This window comes from Saccopteryx bilineata, chromosome 3 (genome assembly GCF_036850765.1).
Source record: "Saccopteryx bilineata isolate mSacBil1 chromosome 3, mSacBil1_pri_phased_curated, whole genome shotgun sequence".
Lineage (NCBI taxonomy): Eukaryota > Metazoa > Chordata > Mammalia > Chiroptera > Emballonuridae > Saccopteryx > Saccopteryx bilineata.
Window position 1 is genome coordinate 242,571,582 of NC_089492.1, and position 17,058 is coordinate 242,588,639.

The 17,058-nt window shown below is 39.8% G+C and overlaps 1 protein-coding gene across 9 annotated transcripts in view; it reads right to left on the bottom strand.

Moving 5' to 3' along the window:
• The window catches only part of FGGY (FGGY carbohydrate kinase domain containing), a 456,511-nt gene that overhangs the window by 129,295 nt on the left and 310,158 nt on the right, over positions 1–17,058 (bottom strand). For all 9 annotated transcript variants that reach the window (XM_066269069.1, XM_066269063.1, XM_066269065.1 and 6 more), the window contains one exon: positions 450–511. In XM_066269069.1, the coding sequence (XP_066125166.1) occupies positions 450–511 (62 nt within the window). The remainder of the gene's footprint in view (positions 1–449; positions 512–17,058) is intronic.

Consider the following 17,058-nt stretch of genomic DNA (forward strand, 5'->3'; position numbering starts at 1 on the left):
CACTTCTTTGTGCGCCACTTTCTTCACTTAACAACATATCCTGGAAATGGCTCCATATCAGTTATTGCTCTCAGTTTTACAGAAGAAGAGACAGGCTTACAGAAGTTGAATAATTTGTCTATGGTTAGACACCTAATAAGGAGTAAAGCTGGATTTGAACCCAAGAGGTTCTGATTCCAAAATCCAGATGGATGGAAATCTCTGATGTCCTAGTTTCCCATCTATGGTCCCTGGCATATTTGGGAAAGTTCTCTAGGTTCTCTGAATTCTTAGACCATCTTAAACATTAATACCTTTGTGTTCTACAATAGATCATCTGGATGACTGCTTTACAACCAAATACTGCCAAGCATTTCCACTTCCCATAGGATCGGAAAATCATACATCAGCCTTTTAAAGCGAGTGCCCTCCACACGGTCGGGAAGTGTTAGAGGGCCGGAAGAAGTTACCTGGCTGTAGCCTTGGCTTGTAGTTCAGGGAAGGCAGCATGGCCCTGCACCATGTGATCTATCTGGAAAACAGGAGAGATGGGTCAGTCTTATTGTTTCTCTAATCCAGAGGTCCCCAAACTTTTTACACAGGGGGCCAGTTCACTGTCCCTCAGACCGTTGGAGGGCCGGACTATAAAAAAAACTATGAACAAATCCCTATGCACACTGCACATATCTTATTTTAAAGTAAAAAAACAAAATGGGAACAAATATTTATACAATATTTAAAATAAAGAACAAGTAAATTTAAATTAACAAACTGACCAGTATTTCAATAGGAACTATGGTCAAACTGCTTTTGGCTAATGAGATTGTCACTGCTAGCTGTAACAAGTGATATGACACACTTGCAGAGCCGTGAGGCATGCGTCCCGCATCACCGGAAGTAGTACTGTACGTGAGCGACGCCACACTTTGCTCACTGACCGCCAGTGAAAGAGGTGTCCCTTCCGGAAGTGCGGCGAGGGTCAGATAAATGGCCTCAGGGGGCTGCAGTTTGGGGACCCCTGCTCTAATCTATAGTTAAGCCAGAAAAGATATATTAAAATATCTGCTTCTTTCACCTCTGTGTCCATAGAAGATCTAAGAATGTTAAAACACTAAGTCAGGAACACTTCAGCTCTTACAGAAATCTAGCTTTGCTTAACCTAGTGTTGGCCTCTAGGATTTACAAAACAAACAAGTTTACAGAGAAGAGTTACAGGAAATGAAATTCTCAAGACTAAACTAGTAGCAGCAGGTAGTGTCAGGTCCAAGAATGAGGTGTGAGGAAGACAGTGAGAGGAGGGAAACTCAAGGTAAATGTGGGCGACCTGGGTGTTCCCGCACTAACCTCTGGATCACATCATTTCTGTCTCCAGATCCAGGCTTACTCTAGGGCCAGGTCAGACCTTGAATCACTCACAGCATCTTACTAATGGAAAAGCTGAGAGAAATGGACTCTAAGGAGGAAGTTACAGTTTAAAAAGGGGGAAAAAGAAGTTGTCATAGAAATGTCAAGAGAACCTCCCTTGATTGAAAAGTTGGATCATATGGAAATTGGTACAAGGTCTCCAAGGACAAAAATGTCTGAGCTCTGTGCACAACTACCTTCTTCTTATTTCAGATCTCATTTATTAAATAAAATCTAGGATTTATTCCTTAATCCACTTGGCAGCTCTACACAAAATAATACATACTAGGCCTCGAGAAGAGCAAGGCTTTCCCATGCTGTTGCTCTGCTTGCTGGATAGAATACACCCAACACTGTGTCTGGGGTCTTGAACTTAATCTGTGTACTGTCTCAATGTTTACATGAGTCTCTAGGACTCCAAAACAATGATTCTGACAGATTTATTTTCACTCAACTTACGAACCAACTGGTTGTTTTGGCTTCTTGGAGACTGTCTCTCTGAGTGCGATTCTTAAAAACCAGGTCTGTGTGGGGAGGAAGAGAATTTGTACTGGAGCCGCATGGCTGAGTTTGCTGTCTGGCTCTGATACCAACTAGCTGTGTGACTTTGTGCTTCTCTGGGTCTTGATGACCTCCTCTGCCCTTCCCCAGCCTCCTTTTAAAACAAGATGGCTGAGATTTAGAGTTTCTACCATAAAGTCAACAATAGTACAAATTCTGTCACCTAAAACTGATTGACGTCGCCTGACCAAGTGGTGGCGCAGTGGACAGAGCGTTGGACTGGGATGCGGAAGGACCCAGGTTCGAGACCCCGAGGTTGCCAGCTTGAGCGCAGGCTCATCTGGCTTGAGCAAAGAGCTCACCAGCTTAGACCCTAGGTCGCTGGCTCCAGCAAGGGGTTACTCGGTCTGCTGAAGGCCCGCGGTCAAGGCACATATGAGAAAGCAATCAATGAACAACTAAGAAGTCGCAACACGCAACGAGAAACTGATGATTGATGCTTCTCATCTCTCTCCGTTCCTGTCTGTTTGTCCCTGTCTATCTCTGCCTATGTAAAAAAAAAACAAAAAAAAAAAAAAAAAAACCTGATTGACTTCTTTGCCATATGTTAATAGTAAGCTAAGCATTTTACATACATTATCTCACTTATTCCTTACCTCCATTGAAAAGATACTATTGTTCACTAGGGAGATGAGAAAAGTGAAAGTAAAAGAGATAAAGGAACTTGCCCAAGGTCACAGGGCAATAAGTGACAGATATTTCTGTTTTTAACCAAGGTCTTTCTGTATCTAAAGTCCTTGTTCTTAACTACTATGCCACATTGCCTATTAAATTTCCAAGTATAATATAATTTGTTAAATTCCATTTGTATAATTCTGAAGAATGTTTCAAAATTATATCAAAGCAATCAGTCATTTTAAATGGGAATAAAAATGAAGGTTTTGGATACTTATCTCCTACAGGTTCAGCTATGGGTTATTGTGATTGGGCATATTGTGGACCTTAAAGGCTTTGCAGCAGTAAGGTGTTACTTGATTTTATGTGATTTCTATGGAAAGTACTTTGGGAAGTCAGAGAGAAAAGATTTATATAAGCTCCCAGCTCTCTCTCTAAAAATCAATCAATCAATCAGCCCTGGCTGGTGGCAAGGTGGATAAAGCGCTACGCAGGAGCATTGAGATTGACAGCTTGGGCTGGGGTTGCCAATTTGAGTCCAGGGCCACCGATCCTAAGGCCACTGGTTTGATCCCAAGGTAGCCAACTCAAAACTGAAGTCGCCAGGTGGTCCCTGGTCAGGGTACATATGATTAGCAATCAATGGCACAACCAAGTGGAGCAACATATTGAAGCTTTCTCTCTCTCCCTTCCTCCCTCTCTCCTTCCCTTCTTCCCTCCTTGCCTCCCTCTGCCCCCTCCCTCTTTGAAAGAGAAAGAAAGGAAGGAAAAAATGAAAGAAGGAAGGAAAAAAGGAAGAAAGGGAGGAAGGGAGGGAGGGAGGGAGGAAGGAAGGGGCTCCCAGGAGGAAGCACAGAATATGTGCTCACACAGTACTGAGTACTTTTTTTTTTTAATTTTTATTTTATTTATTCATTTTAGAGAGGAGAGAGAGAGACAGAGAGAGAGAGAGACAGGGGGGAGGAGCTGGAAGCATCAACTCCCGTATGTGCCTTGACCAGGCAAGCCCAGGGTTTTGAACCGGCGACCTCAGTATTTCCAGGTCGACGCTTTATCTATTGCGCCACCACAGGTCAGGCCCTGAGTACTTTTTTGGTAGCACTTACCACACATTGCATTTGAGTCTATTTGTGCAAGGCACAATTTGGTCACAATGTAACTATATCAAATCAGAGAATAAATAAAATGTTTTAAATAGTGAACAAACAAGGGTCTAAGGACAGACAGTGAGTTTTAAAGTCAGATAAGTGTTTATAGTTTTGTTGAATTAGAGGCCTTAGGAAACTATTTTGATTTGGGGAGCAAAATGATAAAGAGTAAAGGAAAGTAAGTCTGGTAAGGTACACAGGACAGGGAGATGAGTAGACACAGAAAGCAGGAAATTTGGGGCCATATTGATCCTGGAGTGACTGCTTCCCCCACATACACCTAGGGCTAGCCAATACCTAGAGACAGTAAAGAGCTCAACTCACCTGTGAGCAAACTAATCCAGAGCCCACCTCCCACCACCTCCTTTATGGGCCACTATTTTCCTTGTACACCAGGGCCAGTTACTAGACAATTAGGGACAATCCTAGAGCTTCCATTGTGGCCCTACATGGCGTAGCATTCTCTCTCCTCTTCTGAACTGTGATAAAGTATCCTTTCAGTGGTAATATCTACTAATCTGTTGACCTCATTGTACTTGAATAATAATGCAATCTACACTTTATAATAATGATTTAGTGGAAAGAATATGCACTTTGGAAGCAGAAAGGCATGGGTTCAAATTCATGGTCTATATTTATATTCTGTGCTATGTAGGAAAAGTTATTTGACCTCTCAGAGCCTCATCTCCTATTACTGTAAAATAGAGATAATAAAATATGCTTTTCAGGGAAGGTTGTGGTGAGTGTTTTGTGTATAGGTGGCTTTCCATTCATAACACCTATTGTTAAAAAGAAGGCGGTAACACCAGAAGAGTAAAAATAGTTGAGAGAACAGTATCGCAAATGGTCAGTTGTATTTTTTGTTGTTGTTGTTTTGTTTTCCATGGCATCTGGTGGTAAAGGCCCAGCCTGGTTAGCAAAGAACAAGCCCAGCTTGTAAAATAACTGAGCACTTGTGTCCAAAGCTTGGAATGCCTGTTCCTTGGGTTGATTTCTCTATTTATGTTTGATTTTCTAATGCATTTAGCACAGTATAGAAGAACACAGTGTCCCATTAGTGGTTATTGTTTTCCAATGAAATAACCAGTTTAACCACAATGACTATATTTGGCAGATGGTTGCCTTAGAAATATACAGACAGAGCTAGTCTAGCTCTATGACTATTTTCTTGTTTCCTCCATCTTCTCAGATTTCAGCTCAGAGAGCAGGCAGTTGCAAGAATAGACAGCAAAGCCTACAAATTACCTGCATAGGTAGGAAGCTCACACCGGTTAGAGTCAGATCTTCAGGATGGCTTTCAGGTCTAGATCAAGAGGGAAAGGCCACCTCATAATATATACCTTGGGTTCAATTTTTGGCCCTTGTTTATAAAGGTGGCATTTGCCTTTGGAACACAGAGGAATAAAAATGAAATACAGTGACCAAAAGTGGGTAGTATGGGGTAGCATCTGGCCCACAGATGTGTTTTATATAAGAAATATAATGTTTTTTTTTTAAAAGCCAATATTTTAAAATTTGGAAAGTTCACTTAAAAATCCAGATTTTGACTTCTTTTGAAGACACCAGGCCACCCAGATTCCCCCATGGCATGATTCAGGTGGAGCTGAGCGGAGATTGATCCCTCAGATAGGCCAGCACCTGTCAGTTTGTAAGAGGCACCACTACTCCCTATCCTTTCCCAACAACAGACACCAGAGCTCATCCATTCATTATCATGACTGCACTGATGTTTCACTTGTAGTAGAGACCTATTTCTCTATGCCCTTCTCCTTGTCAAAGGAGAGATCGTGGAGTTCAGCCCCAGAGTCTATGAGTTGAAAGAAAAATGTCTCGTAGAAGAAAGAAGAAGATTTATTTTCCTAATGTGTTTATTCATTTGTGCTAGCTGACTCCTGCAGGTGTGTGCAGTGTTGATCCTTGCTGAGAAAGGCAGAGACAAGAAACCCTGAGATCCAAGTTCAGTTCTGACTCAGGGCACAATCAGGGACAAAGATATGTCTAATTCTCTCTCCTAAACTTTTAATAAATTAATATGGCAAATAACCAACTCTTTGTAAAATTAGAGAACCACATTGCCTGAAATATTAAAACTGTTGGCCAAGATCACAGGTAAAGAAAACACATAACAACTTAGAGTTTAAAATTTTTAGGTTTTCCTGACCAGGTGGTAACACAGTGGATAGAGTGTTGACCTGGGACGCTGAGGGCTCAGGCTCAAAATCCCAAGGCCACCTGCCAGCTTGAGCATGGGCTCACCAGTTTGAGAGCGGGATCACTGGCTTGAGCGTGGGATCATAGACATGACCCCATGGTCACTGGCTTTTAGCGAGGGGTCAATGGTTTGGCTGGAGCCCCCCAGTCAAGGCACGTATGAGAAAGCAATCAATGTACAACTAAAATGGCACAACTACAAGTTGATGCTTCTCATCTCCCTTCCTGTGCTATCTCTTGCTAAAAATTGGGTTTTATGATCATTTTGCTGAATCAAAGCTATCTTATTGCACAATAGATTTGTCTGTATTAAAATCAGTTTTATGTCCTGGCCTCGAGGCTGTGTTTTACTTGCTTTGCAGGTAAAGCAGTCATTTGGCTCAGGTAAGTGATCCTCACTCGGCATACCTGCCCTTTTTCCATTTGCGTTTACTTGTAATTTCACTTTTTAAAAAATCTAAGCTATCTCAACTCTTCACTTACCTAGTCTTTCTATTGCAAAATAAAAACATTTTGCCTGATTCCCCCACTCCTTAAAGTTCTCATGAAAATCTCAGGAAAAAATAAAGCACAACCTAGACAGTTTCTTTTATGCTGCTGGAAAGAACTGTGGGCTTCACTACTGAATAGCTCCTAAGAACAGCAAACATCCCAGAAGAAAATATGAAAATGTGTTTTTACAACTTTAATATTAGTTTTATGTAGAACAACTTCACTTACAAGTGGATAAATTCTGATTTAATGCAGAACTAGTTTGGTCAGTTTCATTCACCATCAAAGTTGGTCACTTTGTGCATTTTACAGTTTAATTAGTTCACTTACTTGTGAAACTAATGTGACATATAGCTACCTTGTGCTAAGCATCAATCTATATAGTAATCAGGATATAGAGATAAATAAAAGTCTGCCTATAAGCAGAAGATGGGCATGCCAATATTCAAAAACAGCTTAGAATGATAAGGTCCTTACAGATTCAACAAATGAATTAAATGAACACCTACTCTATTCTAGTCATAATAAGTGAGCACAAGGAATTCGTTGCAATTAAGACAGATGTAAACTGTCCAGATGGAGACTATATTCTACTGAAGGATAGATGGTCAATAAATAAGTAGAGAGTGATTACTAATTTGAAGGAATGATTTAAGAAGAGGGTTCAGGGAAAACCTGGGGGGGGTACATTTAAACTAAGAAATGAAAATAAAAAGAAACCAACAATTTCTAAGTAAAGAGAATAACATATAAAAAGATTCTGCAGTAAGGAAGAGCACCATATGTCTTGGGAATTGATGAGAATCTAGTGAGAACAGACTGAAGTAAGTATGTAGGAAAGTCGTGTAAAATGAGGATAGGGAGGTAGGAAGTGGGGAGAATCACGCAGGCTGTGGCAAAGGCTTTAGATTTTGTTCTAAGTACAATGAGAAGACACAGAAGACTTAGGGGTGTAAGGTAATCCTATTTGCTTTAAAGTAAACCATTTAGGGGTTCCATTTCTCATATGGGCTGAATGGTTCATATTATACCAATTCTCCCAAAGATAACAATTGAAAACACTGATCAAAATATGTCAAGTAATTCTCTAAAGACAGTGGAAAGTGAACAAAATCAGGTAGAAGCTGCAGAGGAGTAGACATGTGGAAAGAAAAATACATCACTACGTATGTTTCCTGATCTTACAGATTCTTGCCTGAGGGCTTATCCCAATCAAAGCCATGGAGGATTGTTAGTATGCAAGACATAGGCAGTCTTCCAGGTTAAGAAATGAGAGGTCAGAGTTTAAGGCAACCATAGCAGCTAGAAAGTAAGGAGTGGGATGGGGAAAGGAGAGACCAGAGAAAGGGAGCTTGGCATTATTCACATGAATGCTACCCTAATCTCTGGATGATCTCTGAATTACATTGTAAGTGACTCAACTAAGGCTAAAAGAACTCAAGAGAGATTTCAGTAGGAGCCATTATAAGAGAGACAAAATCTGGAGTTTGGGTTGAGCAAAATAAACTACCTACTAAAAGAAAAAGAATCAATGCTCTTCAGAGAAATGAGAAGAATTCAGTTTCTTGAAATATCTCAAAGTGCAATGTTCAAAATATGACCCCATATTAATAGTCATAGAGAAATATAAAAATTAATCCACACTTAAGAAAAAGCCATTTAATGAACAATGACCCTGAAGTGACACAGATGTTAAATTAGAAGACAAATTTTAAAGCTGGTCATTTTACAGTGCTTAAGGTTGTAAAGGCTAATATTCTCATAATTAATATATAGATAGAAACAACAAAGATACAGAAACTATTAAAAACAAAAATTCAAGTATTGGTAAATATATCTGAAATAAATATCATATTTAGTGTATGGGCCTAGCAGATGATTGGAGATAACACAGAAAAAAGTCAATGAACTTGAAAATAACATAAAAAGTATCTAATTGAGGGGGGGCTAGAGAAGGGAAAAGAAGAACAGAATCCCTCAGGGGCCTGTGGAATAATAGCCCAAATTCTCAAATATGTATACTTGGAGTTATAGCAAGAAGAACAAGAACAAATGGTGAAGAAAAATATATTCAAGTAAATAAATGCTAAAAATTTCCCAAACTTGGTTAAAGATCACAATTTATAAATTCAAATATGGAAAAAAAAGGATAAATCCAAAGAACACTACACCTGAGCACACTATATTAAAAACCAAAGATTAATCAAAAATCTTAAAAAATAGCCAGACAAAATAATATACTGTACGCAGCAGAAGAAAAATACATATGATGGTTGACCTCTCATAAGAAACAATGGTGCTAAAATATAATATATTGAAATCTTTAAGTGCTAAAGAGAAAAAAAAACTATCAATCAAGAATTCTATATTACACAAAAATATTTCAAGATAGAAGGTGAAATAAAATCATTAAATAATTAAATATAAAAACTAAAAGATTCTTTTTGTTAGTAGATCTGCAAGAAATACTAAAGAATTTATTCAGGCTAAAGGGAAATATCTGATGGAAACTTGATGATGGAGACTTTACGGAGATAATTAGGGTTACATGAGAGCATAAGGGTAGGGTCCTATTCTGATAGAATTGGTGTCCTTATAAGAAGAGAAAGCAATATCATATCTTTCTCTTTACACACATGTACTTAGGAAAGGCCATGTGAGAACCCAATGAGAAAGTGGTCGTTGACAAGCCAGAAAGAGAGCTCTTTCTATTGTTTAAGCCACCCAGTCTGTGCTATTTTGTTATGGTAGCCCAAGAAGACTAATATGCTATTTAAAGCAAACAACATAACAACTAATGCCCATTTGGGTATATAACATGTGTCAATACCATACATGTGACAATTACAGCTTAACGAGTGTGGGGGGATGGTAAATGGAACTAAAGAGTTAAATGCTTTTTATATTTTACATTAAGTTTAACAATATATATTCCAAGTAGACTGAAAAATTTAGAGTAGTGATAGTCAACCTGGTCCCTTCCGCCCACTAGTGGACATTCTAGCTTTCATGGTGGGTGGTAGCAGAGCAACGAAAGTATAAATAAAAGATAGATTTAACTATAGTAAGTTGTTTTATAAAGCTTTATTCTGCCAAACTTAGCAAAAATCTGACATAAAGTACTTGGTAATTATTATTATATGCTTTAACTTGCTGTAAGTCTGCTTTATAAATTTTGTAAAGTAAAGTTACTTCCCTACTTTATAAATCACCATTACTATGGAACCAGTGGGTGGTTAGAAAATTTTACTACTAACAGAGATACAAAAGTGGGCTGTAGGTATAAAAAGGTTGACTACCCCTGGTTTAGTGTGTTTATTGTAATTCCTTAAGAAATCATTAAAAAGAATGCAAAGAAATGCCTAAAAAGCCAATAGATAAATGCAAATAAAATTCTGAAACTGAAAAATATTCAATTAATCTTAAAAGAAAGGCAGAAAAGGAAAAACAGGGCAAATAATAACAAGAATGACTACAGGTGATAAATAGCAAAATTGAAGATCTAAATCCAACCATATTCATCTTTACATTAAATGTAGATAGTGTAAACATTCCAAAAAATCAGAGACTACAAGACTGTATAGAAAAGCAAGATCCAACTATATACCATGTACAAAAGGTGTACTTTCCAAAAACTAGGACAGAGAGAATGGTGGTTTGGCCAAGGTGCTTAAACCGAAGGTGAAGACTCAAAGATAGATTGTTAATATACATTTTGGAGTTAGAATCAATAGGACTTTCTAACGAATTGGATGTGGGCAAAGAGGGAGAAGTAGGAGTCAAGAATTACTCCCAATTTTCTGGCTTTAATAAAAAATATAAATGATAGTGTTCTTTACTAAGATGAAGACAAATAATGGAGGATCAGTTACTACAGTCAGAAAACAGAGTAATTCTTGACTTCTTCCTCCCCCTGCCTCTCTGACATGTAATCCATCTTCTCCACTGATGGCAATGCTATCCTTCAAAAACCTTGACATCTCTCTTTTCTGTACACTTTACACCCACTCCATCAGGAAATCCTGCTGGCTTTACCTTTAAAATATATCCAAAATCTGACCACTTTTTACCAGCTCCACTGCCTTCATCTCTCAAGTGGATTACGGCTGGATTACTGCCTCTTCTGGTCACCCTGTTTCCATTCTCCTGCCCCCACTCCCGATATTATTCCCAACATAGCAAGCCAAAGCCAGGGGGATCTCTTAAAAACCTAAGTCACATCATATCTCTCCTGTGCTAGTTATTTTCCAATGGCTTTCCATTTCACTCAGAGTAAAAGCCAAAATTCATACAATGCTCCCATTACCACTTAGAATTTATTTCCTACAACTCTCATTTTAGTTCACTCTACTCCATCCATGTAGTCTCCTTGCTATTTCTGTAATATCCCAGGCAAGCAACCCCCTCAAGATTTTTGCACTGGTTATTCTCTTGGTCTGCTCTGCTCTTCCTGCAGGTTTCCTTTCCTTTCTTGTTGTTTGTTTGAATGTTACTTCAATGAGGTCTACTTTGACTGCCTTCTTTAAATTGCATATGCTCACCAGAATCACAAGCTTTCCTCCTCTATTACTTTTATTTTTTATTTTCATTTTTTCTTCTTTTCCAAGTGAGAGGAGGGAAGATAGAGAGACAGACTCCCACATGTGCCCCAACTGGGATCCACCTAGCAACCCCTGTCTGGGACCGATGCTCTGCTCATCTGGGGCCATGCTTGCAACTGAGCTATTTTTAGTGCCTGAAGTAGAGATTCCATGGAGCCATCCTCAGCACTGGGGCTGATGTGCTCAAACAATGAAGCCATGGGTGCAGGAGGGGAAGAGAGAAACAGAGAGAGAGAGAAGCGAGATAGGGAGGGGTGGAGAAGCAGATGGGTGCTTCTCCTGTGTGCCTTGACCAGGAATCAAACCCAGGACATCCACATGCCTGGCCGATGCTCTACCATTGAGCAAACCAGCCAGGACCCTCTATTACTTTTAACAACTTACACATACAATAAAATAAATTAATTAAAAAAATTTTTCTTTAGGAAATTAAATTTAATGGAATGACATTGATCAATAAGAGCGCAAAGGTTTCAGGCAAACATTTATATAGCATTTGAATTAATTAAAAAAATTTCATTTATTAATTTTAGCAAGAGAGGAAGAAAGAGAGAGAGAGAGAGAGACAGGAACATTGTGGGGATCGAACTGGTAACCTCTGTGCATTGAGACATTGTTCTAGCCCAATGGTCCCCAACCCTTGGGCCGTGGACCGGTACCAGTCTGTGGGCCATTTGGTACTGGTCCACAGAGAAAGAATAAATAACTTACAGTATTTCCATTTTATTTATATTTAAGTCTGAACGATATTTTATTTTTAAAAAATGACCAGATTCCCTCTGTTGCATCCGTCTAAGACTTACTCTTGACGCTTGTCTCGGTCACGTGATACATTTGTCCATCCCACCCTAAAGACTGGTCCGTGAAAATATTTTCTGACATTAAACTGGTCCGTGGTCCAAAAAAGGTTGGGGACCACTGTTCTAGCCAACCGAGCTATCCAGCCAGGGCAAAATAAAATTTATTTATTGCTTTATCAATTTCTCGTGTATTATCGGTCTTTTCTTATTAGAATGTAAGCTTGACAAGGGGACAGATTTTTGGAGGGAAGATAGAAAAGGCTATTTTATTCCCTGTCTATTCCTCACTTAAAACAATAGCTTGAACATAGTAGACACTCAATAAATGTTAGCTGTCTAAATAAACGTTGCTCTAAAAAGTTTGGATTCTAGTCTATTGATAACTGGAGAGCTATCAAGAGTCTTAGGCTCATATCTATGTTTTAGAAAGCTGCTTTAGTCCCTGGCTGGTGGCTTAGTGGATAGAGTGTCAGGCCGGTATATGGACATCCTGGGTTTGATTCCCGATCAGGGCACACAGAAGTGACTATCTGCTTCTCCCCTGCTTCTCCTCCACTTCTCCCTCTTCTCTCCTTCTTCCCCTCCAGCAGCCAGTGGTTTGACTGGTTCGAGTGTGGTCCTGGGCACTGAGGATAGCTTGGATGGTCTGAGTGTGGGCCTCAGGAGCTAAAAATAGCTCTGCACTCAAGCATCAGCCCCAGATGGGGTTGCCGGGTGGATCCCAGTCAAGGCTCATGTGGGAGTCTGCTATACTATCTCCCCTCCTCTCACTTACCCCCACTACCCAAAATAAAGAAAAGCAAAAGAAAGGTTGCTTTAGCTGTAGGTTTTAGAGAGGGTATTGTGGACTGAAATCTTTGTTTTCCTAACATTCATACATTAAAATCATAATCACCAATGTGATGGTATTGGGAGGTGGGGCCTTAGAGAGGTGATTAGGTCATGAAAGTGGATGGACTGCGTGAGTGGGATTAGTGCCTTAAAAAGGGTATGAAGAGTCCAGAATTCTCTCCTCCAACCATGTAAAGATACAGAAAGAGGACCCTCTGCAACCTACAGAGGGTTCTCACCAGACTCTGACCATGCCGACACCCTGATCTAGACACCCATCCTCTGAGGAATAAATTTTGGTTGTACTTAAGCCACCCAGTCTGTGGTACCTTGTTTATAGCAGCCCTCAACTGACTAAGACATAGGAGTTAGAGAGGAAAAGAGTAGAAGCAAGAAGGTAATTAGTGGCACCGGAATTCAGGTGGAAATATGGTGAAGGCCCGGGCAGGAGGAGGACAGGGAGGCATTTGTTTCTGCAGAGTTGGTCTTTGTATCCATGCAGTCATCCCAATTAGCTAATGTGAAATGGTGGGAACACACCTATGTCTATACATCGATGCTGTCAATACTAATATGTGAACGTTGCTCTCTTGGCTTCACAAAGCCTGCCAACTGTATTTGCTTCAGATTACTTGAAAGTCACACTATCTGATAGTAATTGATTCTCAAGGGAAACTACAAGAGAATTCAAAGAAACACTCAGAAATGCAGATCTGCAAAAGTCAGATCCAGTTCTGGAAAGATCTGCAGCTTCCGGGAGATGGCTTGGGTTTGAATCAAGGCTCTCTCACAAATGAAGGACCTTAAGCATGTTAACCTACTGTTCTGTTTATTCTGTTCTATTTATTCACTAGTAAAACTGACATCATAACAATGACCACATAGATTTCATGCTGTGAAGATCAGATGAAATACTGCATCTTAATAGGACTTAAAAAACACTTCGCAAGTAACAGATATTCCCAGTAGGCTGCAGGGCCAGTGCAACCTATTATTATGTGCTACAATAAATTATAATTATCAGTTCTATATCCAACTTTCCCATAAGAGAACAAGCTACTAGCGGACAGGAATTATGTGATAATATTCTTGCCTGGCCCAGAGTAATCAGGAGTGAATGAATTAAGGAAGGGATGAAATAGTCACTATCTCCATGACTTGCACAGCACTGTGTATACACTGCCAGCTCCTCGCACACAGACTATCTTCCCGAGACCAGCGCCAGGCTGAGCAGCACTGGCAAGAAGCGAGGAAGCAGATAGACACCCACAATGCACAAACCCTAATATTCCCACAGCACAAAGCATTTTGCAACATTGTGGCCCCGTGGCTCAAGCTCATCAATTTAAATTCTAGGTTCAAACAATTCAAAGGTAAGCCCCCACTCATGGCAATCATCCCACAAAGCCATCCACACCAGAGGGGTGACTTAGAAACTTGTCATAGCCTCCCTTCCCCGACACCTTCCCCCAATAAAAGTGACTTCAAGTAAGACAGAAAAGGGTACTTGGAGAGAGGGATGGCCAAGGTCCAAATGGAAATAAGCTTCGGCATCTGGAGGCAGTGACTGAACGGGTTGCTGTTCTGTGGAAAAAGTCTGGGCTGAGAGCAATGTGTTTTGCACAACTGTTCTGGAGGGAGTACTGACAAGCACGAGACAATTCTTGATGGGTGCTTGATTGATGCAACTGAAATCCATCATCCATGGGTGCGGGTATGTGCTTTTCCAAGAGGAAATAAATATTAGAGGCTCAACCTTGAAATGAGTGAAAAATGAGTCCAATTCTCAGTCAGATGAAACAACAAGGGTTCCAGAGCCAGAAAAGATCCTATCCTATTTTTTCTTCATCCTGAAGTTAACCAGATGGACAATTTTTTTAAAGTACCAATCTATCCACATGCTTGGAATGAAGAGCTTGCTTTGTGATAGAAGATCTGCATTTAATTGTAGAAATAAGACAAAGTATCTATTTTTCAAACCCAGACTTTTAGATACTTTTTGTTTTTATCAACTCTCTTCTTTTTCTTCCCTGGCTTCTCGTTTCCTCTCCCTTCTCCTCTCTTCTGTTTTAGATGGTGTATGTATGACTGTGTGTTTAGAATATACTATGAACAATGTAATAGTGAAACAGACACTTTCAGACACGGTATATGAGAGATGAAGTACATATGAAAAAAACATGAAAGATGTCACTTCGTCTTATACTGTCCTATTTAACAACAATGTGCTATAAAATCAGAGGTTAGAATTCACAAAAGAATAAATGAGAATAAGGAAAGGCGAATTGCAAGGAAACCATGTGAAAAGGCCATCTTTAGAACAACAGTAATCTCTCCAGGCTGTGCTTATACTACTCTGAGCTTCAATTCCTCATCTGTGAAGTATGGACAATAACCGTTCCAATCTTATAGGGGTTTCAGAGGATTAAATGAGATAATACATGAAAAGCTCTTGGAATGAAGTCTGGGAAATAAGCCTTCAAAATAAATATTAGGCATTACGATTATTACAAATATCATTCAAAGATTCACAAGATTACATATACAAATCCTTCTCATAGATAAACAACACATTCAGTAAGTTGGACTTGTTAGTATTATCATCATTATGATTATTCTTACTTTATTTCTTTGTTTTATAGGTGGTTTCTGTCTCTTTGCTGGACGGCTATTTTAGTGAACAGTCTGTTTTGTTATTTTATTTTATTTTTATTCAGTGAGAGGAGGGGAAGCAGACAGACTCCCACATGCGCCCCAACAGCAATCCACCTGGCAAGCCCACTAGGAGGGTGATGCTCTGCCCATCTGGGGCATTGCTCTACCTAGCTCTTCTTAGCACCTGAGGTGGAGGCCATGGAGCCATCCTCAGAACATGGGGCCAACTCTCTCCAATTGAACTATGGCTACGGGGGGAGGAAGAGAGAGACAGAGAGAACAGAGAGAGAAACGAGAGGGGGAGAGGTGCAGAAGCAGATGGTCCCTTCTCCTGTGTGCCCTGAGCGGGAATCAAAACTGGGACATCCACACAGCAGGCCGATGCTCTACTACTGAGCCAACTGGTCAGGGCCTGTTTTGTTCTTGATTCAGATTGTGCCCCATTATGCTAGCTTTTACATTTCCTAAGATTTCACTTTCTGTAAGCCATGAGTCAATCATGCCTCATCCATGTGTCCAAGGAAACTATATATGTAGAATTCCCCAAGTGGATCTCCAAATGCAGCTTAATTGGTTGATGGTGCACAATCAACTAAGAAGATAAAGGCCAACAATTCCCATGACTCCTATGAAAACCATCCTGGACTACAAGGGAGGCTTTTTTTTTTAATGGTAAAGAGGTTACAATCTTTATTTAAATTCAGGCTCAGAAAAGAGAAATAACCAACTCTTCTCTACAACATCATAAGGTTTGGGCAAAGATAGCTTATATCCATAGCAACAGAGCAAACTTTGAGCCAAATACTGGGAAAAGCATTTCCAGACTGACACAGATGTTCAATTTGCATATTAAGTCCCCACAAACCTGTTGATGGACAGCTTCATGGACAATGCATCCGGCACAAAGAGTTAGTTTACTGCATCATTATCCTTGTTAAAAAAAACACCTCGGGGTTGTGTCATCTGTGAGTTCTGGGTCTGCTAAGGGTGATTACACATGATGCAGGATTGAAAAGGGCTATATTTCAGTAATGGCTTTTCAATGTGTCACACAAAGGGGACAGATATTTAAACTGAAAGTTGTATAAATACATAGCACTAGTTAAACTAGGAGCATGTAAAGCTCCAGGCCCAATCTGCCATAGGTACACAGTGATGTCTTACTTCCCAACATTTCTAGCACTGATTACTAAGACCTATCAGATGTTATTTATTTTATACTCACTCTGTTTCCCTACTAGACAATGAGCTCCTTAAAACCAAGGACTTGGCCCTGGCTGGGTGGCTTAGTGGATAGAGCGTTATCATGATGCACTGAGTTTGCGGGTTTGATTCCTGGTCAGGGCACATATGAGAAGCAACCAATAAGTGCGCAAGTAAATGAAACAACTAAGTGGGACAACAAGTTGATGCTTCTCTCTCACTCTCTCTAAAATCAATTTAAAAATTAAAAAAAAATTAAAATTAATTTAATTCACTTCTGTAGCCTGTCACAGGAACAAGCACAGAGAGCACGCTCTTTGAAGCCAGCTAGCCACCTAGGCTCCCACTGGCTTTGCAAGAGAATTTGGGGCAGCTAAATACACAGCAGCAATCCACTAAGAAACAGAAACCAACGATTATTTGCACCCCCATCCAGCTCTGGATCAGATCACTTTTGTTGTTGTTCTTTTTTGTCTTTTTCCCTCTTGGATCAGATCACTTTTAATTTGAATATTTAGAAGAGTTGGTGGGGGAATCAGACCATAAATAGATGATTTC